The 17,521-nt window shown below is 56.3% G+C and overlaps 6 protein-coding genes across 6 annotated transcripts; 2 read left to right on the plus strand and 4 right to left on the minus strand.

Moving 5' to 3' along the window:
- Positions 1 to 205: 205 nt before the first annotated feature.
- On the minus strand, positions 206 to 1,627 carry K452DRAFT_317917 (uncharacterized protein). The gene is made up of 3 exons (XM_033544111.1): positions 1,045 to 1,627; positions 845 to 945; positions 206 to 706 (listed from the first exon to the last, which is right to left on the minus strand). The coding sequence occupies exons 1-3, from the start codon at positions 1,285 to 1,287 to the stop codon at positions 559 to 561; spliced, it is 492 nt and encodes a 163-aa protein (XP_033398751.1). The 5' UTR covers positions 1,288 to 1,627; the 3' UTR covers positions 206 to 558.
- Positions 1,621 to 3,113, minus strand: K452DRAFT_286669 (uncharacterized protein). The gene has a single exon (XM_033540339.1). The coding sequence runs from the start codon at positions 2,821 to 2,823 to the stop codon at positions 2,050 to 2,052; it is 774 nt and encodes a 257-aa protein (XP_033398752.1). The 5' UTR covers positions 2,824 to 3,113; the 3' UTR covers positions 1,621 to 2,049.
- Positions 3,114 to 3,217: 104 nt separating this feature from the next.
- K452DRAFT_248778 (uncharacterized protein) lies at positions 3,218 to 4,399 on the plus strand. The gene is made up of 3 exons (XM_033538112.1): positions 3,218 to 3,311; positions 3,442 to 3,735; positions 3,810 to 4,399. The coding sequence occupies exons 1-3, from the start codon at positions 3,259 to 3,261 to the stop codon at positions 3,985 to 3,987; spliced, it is 525 nt and encodes a 174-aa protein (XP_033398753.1). The 5' UTR covers positions 3,218 to 3,258; the 3' UTR covers positions 3,988 to 4,399.
- Positions 4,400 to 6,388: 1,989 nt separating this feature from the next.
- K452DRAFT_14634 (glycosyltransferase family 4 protein) lies at positions 6,389 to 8,969 on the minus strand. Its single transcript, XM_033535488.1, has 2 exons — positions 8,576 to 8,969; positions 6,389 to 8,514 (listed from the first exon to the last, which is right to left on the minus strand). The coding sequence occupies exons 1-2, from the start codon at positions 8,777 to 8,779 to the stop codon at positions 6,463 to 6,465; spliced, it is 2,256 nt and encodes a 751-aa protein (XP_033398754.1). The 5' UTR covers positions 8,780 to 8,969; the 3' UTR covers positions 6,389 to 6,462.
- Positions 8,970 to 10,087: 1,118 nt separating this feature from the next.
- Positions 10,088 to 12,535, plus strand: K452DRAFT_226209 (uncharacterized protein; the record flags this gene model as incomplete). Its single annotated transcript, XM_033536811.1, has 7 exons — positions 10,088 to 10,211; positions 10,447 to 10,528; positions 10,581 to 10,912; positions 11,077 to 11,633; positions 11,708 to 12,178; positions 12,246 to 12,378; positions 12,435 to 12,535. The coding sequence occupies 7 exons, from the start codon at positions 10,088 to 10,090 to the stop codon at positions 12,533 to 12,535; spliced, it is 1,800 nt and encodes a 599-aa protein (XP_033398755.1).
- A 2,784-nt stretch (positions 12,536 to 15,319) lies between these two features.
- On the minus strand, positions 15,320 to 16,455 carry K452DRAFT_326223 (uncharacterized protein; the record flags this gene model as incomplete). The annotated part of the gene is made up of 2 exons (XM_033544835.1): positions 15,320 to 16,115; positions 16,181 to 16,455. The coding sequence occupies 2 exons, from the start codon at positions 16,453 to 16,455 to the stop codon at positions 15,320 to 15,322; spliced, it is 1,071 nt and encodes a 356-aa protein (XP_033398756.1).
- Positions 16,456 to 17,521: the final 1,066 nt, after the last annotated feature.

Consider the following 17,521-nt stretch of genomic DNA (forward strand, 5'->3'; position numbering starts at 1 on the left):
TGGGGGATCAACTAGAAATATCCAGCCTTTTGTCATTTGCGTTGCTTCTTCGCTGTCCCTGATATTGGCGTCTGTAGACGATGATGGGGGAAGCAATGCTCCTAGGTCGCTGTCTATAGAATGGATCCCCAATGGATTGTTGGCAAGATCCTGGGGCGGAATGAAGATGACGATATGATGTGGTAAAGTACATGGTTCTCTGTCTGCCACTCACACCGTTGCCAATCTCATTTTCTATTACAGACCAACAGGACCTCGATGAGGGCTAATCCCGTCGTATTCTATATTATTTCCTACCTACTCAGGGGCGAAAGCTTGTGAAGCTTCTCATCTCCGGTAACGGCTATCTCAAAAGACGACCAACGATACATTTCCCCCAAAACAACGACGAAAAACAAAAAACAAGGTGTCTCGAATTCATTTGCCTACTACCTACAAGCCGCTCCACCAAGCACCGACCTTACATCTCCAGTCATACAGAACAAGACCAATATTCGCCTCCCAAAAGCACCACCATCAGAAACGCAGGACCTATCCTATCAATCCCTGACCCATTACCTAAGCAGCCGTGACAATGTCGTTATACACGTCCAGCGTCACGGCGTCCCAGTTACAGCTGTACATGGCGCCGCTGCCTTGGACGCACTCGCCGTTGTTGCCTGTGATGGCGCCGCGGGCGGAGCGCTCGTGGTGGAAGGTTCCGGTGCTGTTGGGGGTGGGAGGGGGGTTAGTGCGTGTTGTTTGTTTGTGGGTTGTTTGTGGGTTGGTGGGGAATGGGGAAGGGGGGCGGGGAAATGGGAAATGGGAAAGGGGGATGGGGAGAAGGGCAGGGCTAGGTACGTACGCGTTCGTCTCGTCCCAGGCGTGCTTGACTGTCAGCTCGAAGTTGTCGTAGCTCGAGAAGCGCGAGAAATAGTACTGGTAGGAGCTCGGTGTGCAGTCTTTCTGTAATGCAAGCAAGCAGGTGTGTGTTCAGCAAGTGTGCGTGCGTGTGTATGTAGGGTTGTATATATGGAGGCAGGTGCAAGCAGCGTAAGTACGTACCCAGTACATGGGGTATTGGATCCAGCGGTAGTCCCAGTAGGCGCTGCAGCTGGCCTCCTCGGGACTAGCAGAGTTGGTCGGCTCGTGCACGCCGAGCGAGAACAGCGCCATGGTGGTCATAGGCGCGGCTGCCAGGTTCGGCGCCGTGAGCGAGATGCCCGTCACTTCGAGAGTGGCGGCGCGGGCGGGGCTGGTGGAGAGGAGCGCGAGGGCACTGAGGAGGGTGGTGGTGGTGAGCTGCATTGTTTGCGTGGGGAGTGGTGGGTGTTGTTGTGCTGTTGTGTTGTTGGTGGTGAGTAAATGTTTCCTTTCCTTTCTCCTCCCTCCCAGTTCGCTGTTTATATATCTATCCCATGGTCGAGCACGTTGCACCAGCCGACGTCTCGTCACGGATACGAGGCGTCACGCCGGCGCAGAAAGCATACGAAGGCGCGTCGGACCGGCGTGGCTAAGCGTAAGCCGCGGCGTGGATTTGAGTTGTTGGAGCTGGAACTGATCTCAGCGCTAGCCGGAAGCGGCAAGGAGACGCTTGCTGACACGCCCTAGGAGCTGCCTGGTTGGGACTGTTGCACGAACCGTGAAGACGCTGTCAGTGGAATTGCTGCGAAGAGCACTTTGTGCTACGGTTGTTTGGATGCGTGAGAGGGGGTACCGTGGCTCTCTTCTCTGGTGATGTTCGTGACGCTGACTTGTGGCCTGATCGGCTTGTGCGACTCGCGTGGGCTTGGATGCTTGGCTTGCGGTTGGAATGCGGGTTGCTGGGGGTGGTGGTCGCTGGTGGCTGGTGCGGGTGCGTGTTCTAGAGGAGGTTGGCGGGATGTTACGGCTGGGTGAAATGGCTCAAAGAAGGTGAGGTATGGATCATCCGGAACCATTTGCTCCTGGGTGTGATAACAACCCTCTTCTTTCCGTGGTGCCCGGACATGATTTGAGGGCGGACCTCGCAAATGAGAAGAGCTGTGAGTGGATAGACATGGGTGTGAGCGCGCTCTCGAGAGCTTGGAGTCAAGTATACATATTAGCACCGATAAATGCAACCACATCGTCAATGCCCCCCGGTTCGCTAAGCCAGTGTCCGCCGTCCTCATACTCTTTCCACTCCACAGCCATCCCCAGCGCCCCAAGGCTCTCCGCCAAAAGCCTGCCATTCCGCACCGGAACCACCTCATCATCGCGCGCATGAGCCAGGAAAACCGGCGTCTCCATCGCAGCCAAGCCAGCAACACCACCCGGCGCAGGATCAAAGACATTGCGCACTTGCTCGAGCGCTTGCTGTCTCGCGAGATTCGCTTGCGTGATCAGCTCAACGTCGGCCTGAAAGGGCAGCCAGCCGCAGAACCCCAAGAGGCCTGCAAGCCGCACCTCGCAGCCGAACAGAGTGTGCACAGCGACGGCGCAGCCCTGGCTGATGCCTGCGAGGAAGATGCGCGCGGCAGGGAGTGCGCGCATCTCGTCGCGCAGAAGCTGGGAAATGGCCGAAACGCTCTCCTTCAGCCCCGCGGCTTGCAGCGCCTTGCGTTCCTCGGGGTCCGACGTCGTCCACATGTCGAACCATTGGGAGAGATCCGTCTTAAAGCGGGCGGAGAACTTGGGCGTCGTGGCGGGGAAGACCCATTTGATGGATGGGAAGATGGCGGGCAGGAAGCGCGAGTCGGAGGCCTGGCTTTCGAAGAACTCGGACGCGAATGTGGCGGCGGTGCTGTCGCGGCCGTGGAGGAGGATTATCGTGTGTGTGTGTTTGCTGGTGGGCTGGACGGTGTGTGGTTCTTCTGTCGCCATGATGGGATGGAGTTGGTGGGTTGTGGGTGTCTTTTCTCACACCAGCGCTCTTTCTAGACTTGCCCAGGGGTTCTTCTCTTGAATCCACGCACGATTCCAGCTCAGTGCCTATATAATGCCGGAATTATGGTCCGTATCGTAGGATAGAGCTCTCATACCTAGGAAACCCAGCTTTGGCCGTATTCGGAATCTATGCATAGGGCAGCTCTATGTCCTGTCCATAGACCTACGTAAATGCAATATCGCACATAAGCATCTCGGGTTGGCACTCCTACACAAGAGACTCAAGCTCAAAGGCGGAGTGAAGGTGCGGAGTTGACGTCGGCTGGAGACGCCGTCTCGGAGGACGGAAGATCCCGCCCAAAACCTCAAGTCGCTTTCGATGCGCAACACCAGACATTGGACCCGCGCAATCCACGCCCCAAATCATACGCAATGGCATCCAAAGTGCGCGCGCCCTTCCGAGTGGGCAAGAAGGCAGTTTTCCTGTACGTATCAGCAGGCCGCCGGCATCAGGCGCCACCATCACCACCACCACCAGCGACAGCGACAGCAACAGCATCTTCGCGGCGCGCATAACCAGCCCAGCGCAACTCCGCTAACCTCCGCTATTCTCAGGCCCGACTTCACGCTGACCCTCCTGCGCACGCCCTTCCTCCCGCCGACGTTCGCCAAGTTCCTGGTGCCGCTGAACCTCAACAAGCTCGACTTGAGGGACTACCTGTGGCACGCGTACGGGGTCAACGCGACGCGGATCCGCTCGTTTGTGCAGCAGCAGAAGCTGCGGCAGGACGACCCGAGCCGGCTGCGCCCGATGCCGCGCCGCTGGTTCCGCGCCAAGGCGATCAAGAAGATGACGGTTGAGATGGACAAGCCGTTTGTGTGGCCGGAGCAGCCCGAGGACTTTACTCCGTACGTGCTCCTTCTTCTTTTTCTCCTTGTTTGGGTGTCGACTTGCAAAGTGGCTAACGAGGTTGTGGTTGCAGCTGGGATAAGGATCTCTACTCCGCCGCGCAGAAGCACAATGACCAGCACCAGGAGTCCATGCGCCCAGAGAACCTGTACAAGGGCCCCGCTGATAAGAAGACGCTTGCCGAGCAGGCGCGGAAGCTGTTGAAGGGCGAGGACAAGTGGCGGCCCTCGGGCGACATGTCGAAAGAGTAGATCAAGCAGCATTGCCCTGAGGTTTTGAGAGAGAATAAGTTGCTACACAGCCAGCGGCCTTGCTGCTTTGTGGGTTCGGTTGGGAAGGGTGTGTTATGATTGTACAGCATATCGGGCTCTTAGGAAAAGAGATATAGGCGGAGTTTTTTGTCTGGCGGTAACGCAACGCAGCTTTCGGTACAGTAGTCGATCGGTTCTGTTCGCTTGTGCTGCAAGTCCTACTCTTTTTAAGAATCGGATTCTTTTGGAAACGACCTTGTCTATCTCCTTTTCTTGTTGATGCGAGACAGACACTTCACGGTTCCCATTCGCACCAACCGCTGATCTCCCTCTGCTCGGCGCTAGCTCTACAATGGACGTCTCCCGCTGCAATCCTAAACGCTGCGCAGTGAATAGAAAAATCTGATTGGGCATCGAGAGACTCCGCAGGGTAAATCTAAACTTTGACTGGACACCTGCCATGCGGCTTCAGTATATACTTTCGCCATACCAGGAGCAGAAACGATGAACAGTGTAAGCAGACAGCGACCGAAAACCCAGTTAGGGAGCCCCTAAAAGAGAGCAAGCACTCGCAGGTAGCTGCCTACCTATCCACTGTCACGTTCCCTTCACCAAGTAGACCCTGTCGGGATTCCCTAAAACACGCAAGCGTCTCTACCGAGCTCTGCGCTCACGAACAACGTAGAGAGAGCATCGCGTACACATTCCAGGACGAACACGCAGAAACATATACTCCTGAGTAACTATCTCAGACAGACAAGCAACTACTCCTACGCAGTATCTCTCACACACACGCACGCACGCAAGTAGGTACAATTTCTCAGTCCCTCCCCCGTCAGCTAGGCACCAGCTCAAAAGCATCCATAGTAAAACACCTACCACAGCACAGCACACACACGCCGCGCCACCAGCAGGCCCACTAGGTAGCCAGCAGTACAGTAGCAGCGCCACGCTACTGCACAAGCCCTCCCACCAAGTCAACCCACCCACCCACCCGCGCTCTACTGCACGCGCGCAGACAGATAGCAAAATCGCACCGCATACACCGCATACACCGCATACACCGCATCGTACCGTACCGTGCCTAGCCCAGCCCAGTCTAGTCTAGTTAAGTCTGTTCGTGTAAACGTCTGTGTACATAGGTACGAGCGCGTCTAGTCTACTCTAGAGCCAATGCAGGCGATGGCTCGGCGTAGCGGTAGGAGTAGAAAGAAAGGCGGATGCGCTCGCGAACACGTCGCGCTGTGCGCTGTGGCTGCGTGCAGGCGGTGCTGTGCGTGCGTGCGTGCGCTAGAAACGGCGGCTGCGGGGTGGTGCTTTGTGCTTCGTGCTGTGTGTGTTATGTATTATGTATGTATGTATGTATGTATGTATGTATGTATGTATGTATGTATGTATGTATGTATGTATGTATGTATGTATGTATGTATGTATGTATGTATGTATGTATGTATGTATGTATGTAGAGTAAGAGTAACTAAGGTAGAGAAGCGCGCGTGTCTATTGAGGGTTTATGTGACGGGGATTTTTCGTGCGGGAGGGAGGCAGCGAATCGCGGCTGGGCGATTATGGTGCCAGCTAGGCTGTGGTTGGTGGTTAGGGGTTGTGTGCCTGTATCTGTATCTAGGTGCTGTGCCTAAGTGCTGTGCCTAACTAAGTGCTGTACCTAAATGTTGTGCCCAAGTGCTATGTAGCTAAGGACAGCACACAGCACACAAACCCTAGCGCGCAGCGATGCCACCAGGTATCGCAGTTCTTGCATCATAACTACAGCACAGCACGACACAGCACAAAACGCACAAACAGGAGATGAGCGCTCACAAGGCACCGTGAGAGCAAGGTGTCGAAACTCTGGAGGGAAGGAGGAGTAAAGTATAGATCTGTCTTTATTTTTAATCTTCAGGAAGCTATCCATCTCATGACGCGACCCGACGTCTTCTTTATGTATATCTACTGCCCACCTCGATCAAAGTAGAAGCCAAAAGTTGCAGTAAATAGCAAAACACTTCAAAGCCCGAGAGAAGCCAGAACCTAAGAAGCCAGAAGCCATGAGCAAGAAGCCGAGAAGAAACCAACGCGCAGGACCTACGCCGTCCGCCGTCGTACATATATATCGTGTTGGATACTCACGCACGAACGCACACAAATTGAGAGCCGAGTTTGTAGAGCAGGACGAAGCAAGTGCCGACTGGATGGAAGCAAACTGTAGAATAAAAGAAAGTAAGAGCAAAACAGAAAAAATCGAAAGAGAAAAAAAGAAAAAGAGTGAGAGAAGATCTTATCTATCATCACACTGTCCGTCCATCCGAGTCGCCCTGCTGTCGTAGTAGTCGTTTTCGTTGTTCTTCGTCGTTCATAAAAATCATAAAGCCCGTTTCTTCACTTCACCCACTTGGTGTCGCCTTCCCACCATCCTAATATCCGTACAGCACACCCACCTCCCTCACGCCACGCACTCGTCACCAACTCACTCACCTACTCGTGTAAGTTAAGGCCACCCCTCGGCAGTCTGGGCTCGCCATCCACGTATGGCAATCCCGCCTTCTCGCGCGCCATATCGTTGATCCAGCGGCTGTCCGGGCTGAGCACCTCGCCCGTGGTAAGCGCATCCGCCATGTACAGCCAGCTGAGGGCGTTGCCCACCGTGCTGACCTCGTCCGACACGTGCGTGGCTGCGTACTGGCTCATGCGCTCGTACATCTTCTGGTCGCGGAACAGGTCCGCCATGTGCTTCGCCACGGCGCGGTAGTCGCCTGGCTTGACCAGGAAGCCGCTCTTTCCGTCTTCGACTTGCAGGGGAATGCCACCCGCCAGTGTCGCGATGATCGGAATGCCCTTGTGCACTGCTTCTGAGACCTTGACTTCGAAGCCCTCGCGTGTGGAGAGCTGCAGTGCCACTTTCGCGTTCGACATGAGAGCGTTGAGGAGCTGGTCCGTTGGGCCAAGACGCATGACTACGACATCAGGGTAGATGTCTGAGTACTTCTCTTCGAGCTGCGAGAGCGTTTGGTCAAGGATGAGGGAGCCATCAGGGTCGTCGACGGCGCCGTGGCCGGCGATGACAAGTTGTGGCGTTTTCTCCCGTGGCACATCCTTCATGTAGTTGCGGCGCAGCTCGGCATACGAGGCCAGCACGTCCGGAATACCCTTTGCAGGGTCGAAGCGCGCAATCTGCACAATGTACTCGCGCTTGGGGAATTGGAGACGGTTGGTGCGCTGCCGGAAGGCCTCGGATGCGAGCTCATGGAAGTAATACTGCATGATGAAGTGGCTCATGTCCTTGTTGAGGCCGTCGAGCCAATCGGTCGTCGCAGGAAGGTAGCCGACTTTCTTGAAGTCGACGTTGTTGGGCACGAAGGCCTTGACCGGATGACTGATGAAAAGGTCGGCATTCTTGACGTGGTTATAGACCCAGTTCCAGACGTCGGCCGTCGGCGTACCGGGCTGGTTGGCTAAGTCGGACCGCACCTGGATGTGGCTGCGGAAAATGACCGGGCGGTCCGGATCGATCTTCTTGGCAATCTCGACGAGCGCCGGCATCTGCGGGTCGTCGACAATGATGACGTCGGCACCACCCTGGGAACGAGGCGCAAGGGGTCCGTTCTGGTTGCTCCAGAAACGATCGGCATTCTGTTGGCACCACTCGTCCAGAACCTCAATTTGGTGCTTAGTGAGACGTTCTTTAGGGTCTGCGACACCCTGCAGGATGTTGTGGTTTGTCTTGGTGATCCGGAATACCTCGGGCTTCGGCTTCGGAACGTACCAATCGCAGTTGACACCAGCAAGACTGAGGAACCGGATGAGGGCATGGCGCATGAGGGCGACTCCACCTCCCTGAGGCGTGCTGTTGAAGAAGGCAATCTTGGTGTTGTTCTTCTTCAGTGACGCGACATACTTCATGGTGGCCTCCCAGGTCCGCCCTCCCACGGTCTCTGGGTATTGGTCGAAGCGAGTAATCTGGGCATGGCCCCTGCAGTCGACCTCAACCACGTTCTTGTAACCGACTTGAACCCTAGGTTGCAAGTTGGGGCCGAAGAACATCAAGCACTTCCTGGCCATAGAATCGGCGAGTTCGTCGACAGCGACGGGGCCAACGTCAGACTGCCCTCTCGGGTCTTCCAATCCCTGTTCAAACACCATCGGGACGATGTCAAGCTCCCACCACAAGCGCGAAGGGAGCTCTGGGCTCAGCTCCACCACCCGCGTTGAAAGACCAGCCCCAACAAACTTGTACATGTGTTCTTGTTGGTATGATTCAATGCGTCCGATGAAGTAATCTGCCAAGAGGGCAGACTTCTCGCCTTCCTTGATGGGGCGCGATGGGCTCGGCGAGCGACCGGGGGTGCTGACGCCGCTGGAAATGCCGCTGGACACACCACTACTGGAGACGCCATTGCTCTCTGTGCGACGGTCGCCGCCGAGCACCTGCACGGCAAAGTCGATGCTGTAAGTGCCATCGTGAGAGGCGAAGCCGACTTCGACGAGGCCATTGGGCTCGTCCTTTGCTGCGAGACCAATGTAGAGAGTCTATGACCACTTGTTGTCAGCTGTGACATCACACACAGTTGAGTGCCACTCGGTGACATACGTTCAACGCCACGCCAAAATCGCCCTCCTCTTTGGCTTTCTCAAGCAACTGCAGGTGCTTGGACGAGCCCTGGGCCTGGAAATCATGGCGCGTCTTCTGGCGCAGATGATGAGGTAGAATGTCGCCCGCAGACCAAGTTCCGCGGCGAACATGGGGCCTGTGGGAAGGCACATTGTCTGTCGGGTGAAGCGTGTTGCCCGGCATTGTAGCAAGTGATTATGGGAATCAATGGAAATAGGTGTTGGGCTGGGGATGGCAAGAGGTACACTGAGCTCTCAGAGGGGTTTTAAAGCAAGAGGCAACTGGGCTGGTATTGCTCGTGCACCAAGTAGATCAAAAGTTGGCAACGGCCGAGTCGGTGTGACCGCCGGGGCGGACTCAGTCACCCCACGGGGCTGAGAGATGAGCGGTGATCGGCGCGTGATGGAAGCTGGGGTTGTGCGCAAATGCGACGAGAATGCTCGTAAACACATGGAGCAGTCTGAGTGGGATCAGCGTCGGACACTTTTTAACAGCGGCTGCGAGGCGCCGACCAGTAACCATGACGTCGGTAGGGGGTCCAGCACGCTACCCGGCCTTCCGAGGGTCACAGGACAAAGGGCCCTCACAGCGCATTCCTGCCCTGTACCACAGCGGCTCAGCAGCGTAGCCGCACATCACTTGCCCGACTCACGACGACTAGCAGCAGCAGCGGTGCGGTGCGGCCAGGCATGTTCCTAGTTGATGTCCATATGATGATGGATCGATGTCGATGTCGATGTTGAATGGGTGGCGTGTGGCAGGGTGAAAGGCGGTGTCGCGGCATGGTGCATCGTGTTGTAGGTACAGTGTTTCTGTGTGTCGCCAAGCCCATCTGGCATCTGGCGTTGCTGGCTGCGCATAAATCTGGAAGGCGGCATGGAGCCTGGTCGTCGTTGCCTCCGATTGACCCGCGACGCCCGAAGCGGCTAGCGCACTCCCGCTCGCCTGGCTTGCCGCATCGCGCCTGGTGCGCGGGAGCTATGCCCGGGCCGGTCTAGGTCAGCATGCTTTTTGGGGGCCCACTTGGCTCGGTTCGCTTCAGGCGGCCGGGGGCACCGTGGGCACTTGCGCGGGCGTATCGCGCTTGGCTGTTGCTGCTTTCCCTCCAGCCTCTGCTGGCGCTTCTTCTCCTGCGCAGCACCACCGCGACACACCACCTCACCCACCCATCTCCTCCACAACAACCATCCACTCCATCATCTCCGCCACCGCCACAGCTCTGGCCCCCATCGCAGCCGAGCCAGCCCCAGCTGCTCCGTCGTCCGAGGCCACCACGCGAGTCGGCTGAGCTCCCGCCCGCTCCATACGCGCCTCGACCCTTCAGCCCTGCCGCGCGACTGTGCCCCGATCGAGTCGCTCCCATCTGTCGCGTCGCCCTCGCCCAACCTCACCCTCAGCGCCGCTCAATTGAGCCCTGCCGCCCGTTTCCCCCGCAACTAGCAGCGCGCACCCTTCCGTCTATCCGCGCGTGCCGGACGTTGCCCGCCCAGCATGTACAACGCTCACCGTGGCATGGTGCCCGGCGGGCCAAACAACCGTCTGCAGGACCTGCTTGACCAGATTCGCCAGGAGTTTGAGAACGAAGCTGGCCGCGCCGGCGAGTATGAGCGTCAACGTGAGTTTGCTTTCGCTCCTTTTTGTCTAAGCAATCGTCATGGCCCTCTGCATGCAACTCCAAGCGCGTTTGTTCGCGCAAAATGCCCTGTTTGACCCGAGGCTGCTGCGAGTTTGAAGCCGATCGTAACACCTGGCATCTGCTGCTCGCGCGTCTCGTTGCGTGTAGACCACGACGTACTTCGACTTGACTGTTCCCCATACTTTTGTCACTGACACGAATCCTGTCCATCTAGTCAGTACCCAGCTCCAGGAGATGGATCTGGTGCGCACCAAAATATACCAATTGGAACAGACGCAACTCTCCATGAAGCAAAAGTACGTCTGACGCAACACGCGCAGAGGATCGCGGACTGACGATCATCTCCAGGTACGAGGATGAACTGGCGCGCCTGCAGAGACAGCTTGAAGCCGCCGGAGGCCCGACTCACACTGCCCATGTTGCCGGCTCGCAGCACGGCGGTCCGAGCCAGCCTCAGCCGCCAACCATCGGTCACGGCCAGGGCACTTTGTTCGGCGGTATAATGGCGGGCGCAGGCGCACAAGGACCGGGTCTGGCTCCCCCTCCGCAGGAGGCTGCTCAACCTCAGGCTCTCCCCGCTCATGGCGCGCCTCCGGGTCCTCCCGGCCTCAACCCCGCCCCCGGCCCACCATCGCACCCCTCTTTTGGTGGTGCCTACCCAGGCCCCGCTGGTGTCAATGGTAGGCAGATCCCTCCGAATCCATATGCGGATCGCCGTGAGAACCCCGTTCGATAGTCTCGATCACTTTAGCGGCTGGCAAGTGTCTCGCGCCGATCGCGAAGGCATCGCTGTCCAGACCTCGTACGCTCACTTCCAGTGCCATTCACTAACTCGATCACCTAGGCTATGGCCCGCAGGCACCACAGCCCACTGCTTCTCCTGGTCCTGGAAAACCTAGGCCTGGCCGCGGCCCCCCTGGACCCCCGACTCCTCAGCAGAACTCGGCCGCACCTTACCCTGGCTCCCCTCAGGTTCCGCGCCCCACGCCCCCGCCTGGCCAGCTGCACGAGCCCGCTGCGGCCCTTGCCGCGACTGCTCCTAACGTTGGCAACAACCTTGCGGATCTCGACGTTGAGCACGTGCCCGACAACTTCAAGCGGGAAGGCCCAGACTGGTTTGCCATTTTCAACCCGCGCGTCCGCCGCACCTTGGATGTCAACCTGGTCCACACGCTTCCTCACCAGAGTGTCGTCTGCTGTGTTCGTTTCAGCCACGACGGCCGTTACATTGCCACTGGCTGCAACCGTTCGGCCCAGATCTTCGATGTCCAGACGGGTCAGCTGCGGGCTCACCTCCAGGACGGCTCGCTCACCGAGGAGGGCGACCTTTACATCCGCAGCGTCTGTTTCAGTCCCGACGGCAAGTACCTTGCCACGGGTGCCGAGGACAAGATCATCAGGGTAAGTTGTTCATGATTCAGCCGGCTAATGGCTGCGCCTTGATATTGAGAGTTCGTTGATCTAACTTCAGCCAGGTTTGGGATATCGAAGCCCGCACCATCAGGCACCAGTTCTCCGGACATGACCAGGACATTTACTCCCTGGACTTTGCTCGCAACGGTCGTCTCATCGCTTCTGGCAGTGGTGACCGCACGGTCCGTCTGTGGGACATCACGTCGAACCAACAGGTTCTGCAGCTTTCAATCGAGGATGGCGTTACTACCGTAGCCATTTCCCCTGACAACCGCTTCGTTGCTGCTGGCTCTCTCGACAAGAGCGTCCGCGTCTGGGACACCACCAGTGGCTACCTGGTCGAGCGCCTGGAGGGAGACGTTGGCCACAAGGACAGCGTTTACTCTGTCGCCTTCTCGCCCAACGGCCGCGACCTTGTCTCTGGTTCTCTGGACAAAACCATCAAGATGTGGGAGTTGTCGACGCCTCCGCGCAGCATTCCTGGCACTGGCCCCAAGGGCGGCAAGTGCATCAGGACGTTCGAAGGCCACAAGGTAAGCGCACATTTTGCCGCGGGGTAAGATGCATGGGTTTGAGTGACACGGCTAACGTCTAATGCAGGACTTTGTTCTCAGTGTGGCCCTTACGCCCGACGGCCAATGGGTGCTCTCCGGCTCCAAGGACAGAGGCGTGCAGTTCTGGGACCCTGCCACTGGTATCGCCCAGCTCATGTTGCAGGGTCACAAGAACTCGGGTAAGTTGTGCAAATTGCCGTCTCGGCTTCACCGTGACTGACAATCTTCCTTGCAGTTATTTCCGTCGCTCCCAGCCCCATGGGTACTCTTTTCGCTACCGGCTCCGGCGATATGCGCGCAAGAATCTGGAGGTACGTGCAATTTTCCCCCGACTGAGTCTGTCACACTTGCCCGTTGTTGCCGAGCCACGTTCCGCGATCCCTTGCGCAACGCATGCGGGACAGCGCAAAATATTTTCCCCCTGTCATGCATTCAGTCATGATCTTCACCTGCGTCATCCGGCATGGGCCCCTTTCCGCGAGCGCCTGCAAGGCTGTTTGTGGCGCTCGCATCATTTCTTGGCGCTCTCTCTCATCGATCACCTTCCCCATCTGGCCTGCCCCACTGTCGTTGGCCAGCCCACCATTCGTCTCCACGCTTTCGTACGCGACGCGTCACACTGCGCCGAATGTCCTGCGTGTCTTGCAGCAACCCACGTCTGCTGTGCCTCAGCACTGTTTTCTGTTTTTCGCACTTTTGTTTCGGGTTAAGCGACATGATCGGTGGCAAAGAACGTCAGCTGACTCAATTTTCTCATCTACAGCTACGAGCCGTACCGCGGACCGCAGTAAGCGTGTAGAGGCGAGACACTCTCTGGCATGGAAGGGCATGTTTCCGAGAAGCCGTCCGCAACGCCACTGTTTTTTTCTCTCTGCTCGCTCGCGGCACTCTCACACACACGCTGGATGACATGAAACGGATGACGGGAAGGGCCGGATCGGGTAAAGCAAGCTCTCACATCGAGGCGGGCCGAGCTGGTCCGGCGGGTAGGTGTCGGCACAGCTCAGGCCATGGTGCCGACAACAAAGACACAATTCAAATGACTAGGTATGGTATGGTATGGAATTGGTACGAAAAGGAGCGGACGGGCGAGGGAAGAGGGACGGGAGGGCGATGGGATCGGAGCGGATCGGATCGGATGATAGACGGGATTGATTGATTGATTGAGGGGTTGAGTGGTTGGTTGCGGCGGCGACGATGACGGATGTAGTTGTTGTTGGTGCAGTGGCTGTTGTTATATGTCGAAAGTCTTTTCTTTTTGCCTCTGACTCTGGGTTACGGGTTCTTGAGTTGTTGCTGTTGCTGCTGTTGCTTCTTCTCCTTTTTCCCTCTTCCTCTCCGCCTGCTGCTGCTGCTTTCTTGTTATCTTTTTTCTTTCTTTTTTCGCTGGTGCTTGCCCTGTTGTTGTTGTTGTTGTTGTTGTTGTTGTTGTTGTTGTTGTTGTTGTTCGCGACGATGGCTGTGCTTGTGGATGTGAAAGTTGATGTGGATGTGGATGAGCTAATGAGATGGACGTGACTGTTGTTGTCGTTGTTATTGTCGTTGGGAGTGAGTGGGAAGTAATAGTAAGGAGGGTTATTAAAGCGGTCAAAATAGTGAAGTGAAGAGGGGGTTTGTGCTGGTGCGGCGTGGTGTGTGGTGGTCGGTTTGTGCTGGTGGGTAGGTGGGTTGGTAGGTTGGTAGGTGAGTGGGTAGTCGTAGGGAGGTAATTATTTGATTCTTTCTTCTTCGATTCTTCTTGTGTGCGTGCGTGTATGTGTGTGTGTGTGTGCGTGTGTGTGTGTGTGTTTGTGAGGCTTAAGTGAGTAAGTAGGTTGGCTAGGGTAAGGCAAGTTACGTGCGGTTGAGGTTGAGGTTGATGTTAATATCGATATCGACGTGGGGGTGAGGTTGGGATAGGATGGGATAGATGGGTTAGTTGGGTTAGTAAGTAAGTAGTACTACGGTATAATATGATATAATATAGCTATCTACGCTTAGATAGGTTAATCGTTCCTAATAACTTAAGCCGGTTTATATATATATATACAGATATTAAACTAGTAGATAGGTAATACTCGTACTATCCGTTCTTCTAAATTAGATAAGCTTACTTACCTCTCTATTCTCTCTTCTCCCCTCTATTACTTTAGTGTATTCTATGCTACTCCTAGCCTAGATCTAATTTTCTTATTTCTTAGTAAGGTAACGGAAGAGGTGGATAGGCGGAGAGAAGAGGAAGGAACGAAGAAAGGGGGAAAGAGTAGGCGGGTAGATATATAGTAGAAAGAAAGAGCTAGAAAGGTTCGAGTAGGGGAGAGAGTTAAGCGTAATAGACGGCGGAAAGAACGAGAGTAAAGGACGGAAAGAAAGAGGAAGAATGAGAGGGAAAGGAATAAGATAGAAAGTAGAGAAGGAAGAGAGAGAGAGAGAGAGAGAGTAGCGTATATATATCTCTAACTAAGCCAACGCACAGCACAATTCTAGCCTTATTATAAACACGTTCATTACTCTCCCTCCTCTCTCTTAACACACTACCCCCAAGAACAAACATAAACAACACAACAACAGCAATAAATATAATAATAATAGCATTAGATAGGAGTTAAAGCGCTTCTTTTTGTAAAGTACAACCAACCAACCAACGACAGCGACAGCGGCAACAGCGGCAACAGCGGCATATAACAAATGCCATTGCCATTGCTATGCCATGCCATCGCCATGCCATGGGACTCTCTCTCATCTCTCTCTAAAGAATTGAGAGTTGAGATCCAAGAGCCCATTTCTCTCACTCTCTCACTCTCTCACTCTCTCATCTCTCTCTCTCTTGCTCTCGCGTATCTGTCCAGCAGAAGACAGACGTCGTAGTGAACGGAAAAAGGAAACATATAATGCATGCAAGCTGCCTGCGTGCGTAAAAGGTCCGAGGCAAGGTGCGGTGCCTGAGGGGTATGGTAGGGTATGTGTGTCTGTGTGTGGGTATTGGGGTGGAGGGTGAGGGTGGGTATATGGCGGCATCATCGGCAAGCTAGTGATGACGACGGCAGCAGCAGCCGGCAGTAGTAGTGCGGCTCAATGCCCCCCGGTCAACCCGCACCCACCCCCCAGAGCGCGCGCGCGCGCACGCCAGCACGCACGCCCTTATTGCACCTTCTTGGCCGAGGAGCCCTCTGCGGGCCCGTAGCTGCGGTCGTCCTCGCCCTCGACCTCCTTGACAATCTGCTCCATCTCCTTGCTCTGCTTCTCCCACTGCTCCTGGGCCATCTTGAGCTCCTTCTTGAAGAGCTCGTCGTTGGGCTTGCGGTACGAGCCGCCCATGCGGTCCCACAGCGTCGTGAACTGGCCGTAGTTGTAGTTGAAGTACAGGTGGTGCATCGTGTGGCAGGCGGCGCCGTTGATGATGGGCGAGTTGGCCACGTACTCGCCGTCGTGGATCATGACCGTCCACACGTTGATGAACGTGAACAGGAATATGTACGCAAACTTTTGCAGCGGGAACAGGAACGGGAATATGTGGTAGGGCAGCGACTGGGCGTAGCCGTCGAGCGGGTGGAACGCGTGCGACGCGTACGGCGACGGCATGATCCACTTGTGGTGCGGCTTGTGCAGGTGCTTGTAGATGAGCGGGTTGTGCAGCCAGCGGTGGATCCAGTAGATGCAGAAGTCGGTGAAGCCGACAAAGAAGGGGAATTGCAGTATGTTGTACCACATGCCCGGCCCTTCTTCTGTCGTGTCGTACATCTTGCTCCAGCCGCGCACCTCGAGCAGGAACAACGGCGCCGTGAAGACGGCCATGACGGGCAGCGCCTGCATCGTCTGCGCAATCTCCAGCTTGATCTGGTTCTTCAGGTACTTGGGGTGCGCAAACGTCGCCTTGTCGAAGATGAAGACGTACGAAAACGTCGCGCAGGCAAAGTAGATGAGGAGGCCGAAGAGCCTACAGCGTCGCCGCGTTAGTCGCCACCCAAAGCCATTGGGCCGGGTCCGGGCTGGGATACGTACCATGTGATGAGGAACAGCGACGTGAACTGGCGGAACATGTTGTCGCGCGCCCAGCGGCTCATCCACGCATACTCGGACGGCTGGAACTGCAGGTAGGTGCTGGCGGGCTCGTAGGACCAGCTGTTCTGCGGTGAGGGCATCTCGGGGATGCCGCCGGCGTAGGTGCCATTGACCGAAGCGGCCTTGACAGCATTTGTCGCGACAGGCGAGGGCAGGGCGAAGGCGTACAGGTAGTCGAACAGGTACGTGTCGAGACCCTCGAGGACGAGATCCATGGTGGGCGGTTGGTGGGGACAGAGGGAGTCTTGGACCAGATCAACGGGAAGAAAGAAGAGAGAAAGGAAAGCTAGAAGGAGTCGAGGCGCGGGCTGTTATTGTTGGCGACTGGGCGGCGACACCGGAAGGCGGTGGGACAATTGTCGAGGGCGCAATTTCCAGGAACACGCCAAAACGGGCAGAAAACGCTCGCTAGTGCCGGGAGCCGCAACTCCGAATCACCTCATGGTTGTGAGAGCAACTGCCCATCGCTGACCCCATTCGCCCATTGTCGTCTCACAAATCGGCTCATTCTGGCGCACGTGACGGGCCGTCTCACGCACGGCCGGGTAAAATCTTATCTGATGAGGATCGACCGGATAGCCAGCCTTCCGCCCAAGTGCCCAGGCTGGTGCCCTTGCTTTTTGCCGCTGAGCCCGCCAGCCCGCTCCGACCTCTCCCCGATTTTCCCGCTCTTTCTTCTCCGGTTCCCAGATTCTCCTCCTCCTCCTCACCGCACCTTTTACCCGCCCCCGCCTGATGTCCAGTGTGTGTAACTCTCTCAACTATTGTTTTTTTTCTCCCAATCCCACACCCCATGGCATGGAATCGTGCCAATTCGCCTCACCTGAGCACTGGCACCGTCATTCCGAGACACGTCAATCGCTTGGCCCGCCGCCGCGGGTAGTATTGGCCCACCCACCGTCATCCATGATCCATCCTTAGTCGCATCCCACATCTTACTCCATTATTTCGACCTCGTGTCTGCCCTCCCCAACTTTTGTGTCGACAAAGACAAAGAACTAAAAACCCCACATCAAAAAACAAATCAAATCATCAGTCATCAGTCCTCGCGCCTCACCCATCACATTTGTTTTTACCCCCCACCCTGCCGCTCGGAAGAGCGCCAGGTCCCGTCAACCGGGTCCGGGGAATGTGCATGCCTCCCGCCCGTGTCTGTCGTCCGTAGGTCATCCGTAGTACGTCAACATCTGCCAAGAACAGTCGACTGCGCTGCACTGCACTGCCCTTGGAGCGCGGATCTATTGGCTGTCGTCGCAGTCGTCTTCGTCTTTGTCGCTGTCG

This window comes from Aplosporella prunicola (assembly GCF_010093885.1).
Source record: "Aplosporella prunicola CBS 121167 unplaced genomic scaffold K452scaffold_10, whole genome shotgun sequence".
Taxonomy (NCBI): Eukaryota; Fungi; Ascomycota; class Dothideomycetes; order Botryosphaeriales; family Aplosporellaceae; genus Aplosporella; species Aplosporella prunicola.

Coding starts and splice junctions, on each gene's coding strand:
- K452DRAFT_286669 (XM_033540339.1), bottom strand. CDS start 2,823: ATGGCGACAGAAGAACCACACACCGTCCAGCCCACCAGCAAACACACA.
- K452DRAFT_248778 (XM_033538112.1), top strand. CDS start 3,259: ATGGCATCCAAAGTGCGCGCGCCCTTCCGAGTGGGCAAGAAGGCAGTT. Junction 3,312..3,441: donor GGCAAGAAGGCAGTTTTCCT/GTACGTATCAGC, acceptor CGCTATTCTCAG/GCCCGACTTCACGCTGACCC. Junction 3,736..3,809: donor CAGCCCGAGGACTTTACTCC/GTACGTGCTCCT, acceptor TTGTGGTTGCAG/CTGGGATAAGGATCTCTACT.
- K452DRAFT_317917 (XM_033544111.1), bottom strand. CDS start 1,287: ATGCAGCTCACCACCACCACCCTCCTCAGTGCCCTCGCGCTCCTCTCC. Junction 946..1,044: donor TCCAATACCCCATGTACTGG/GTACGTACTTAC, acceptor CTTGCATTACAG/AAAGACTGCACACCGAGCTC. Junction 707..844: donor GCCTGGGACGAGACGAACGC/GTACGTACCTAG, acceptor CACCCCCAACAG/CACCGGAACCTTCCACCACG.
- K452DRAFT_14634 (XM_033535488.1), bottom strand. CDS start 8,779: ATGCCGGGCAACACGCTTCACCCGACAGACAATGTGCCTTCCCACAGG. Junction 8,515..8,575: donor ATTTTGGCGTGGCGTTGAAC/GTATGTCACCGA, acceptor AAGTGGTCATAG/ACTCTCTACATTGGTCTCGC.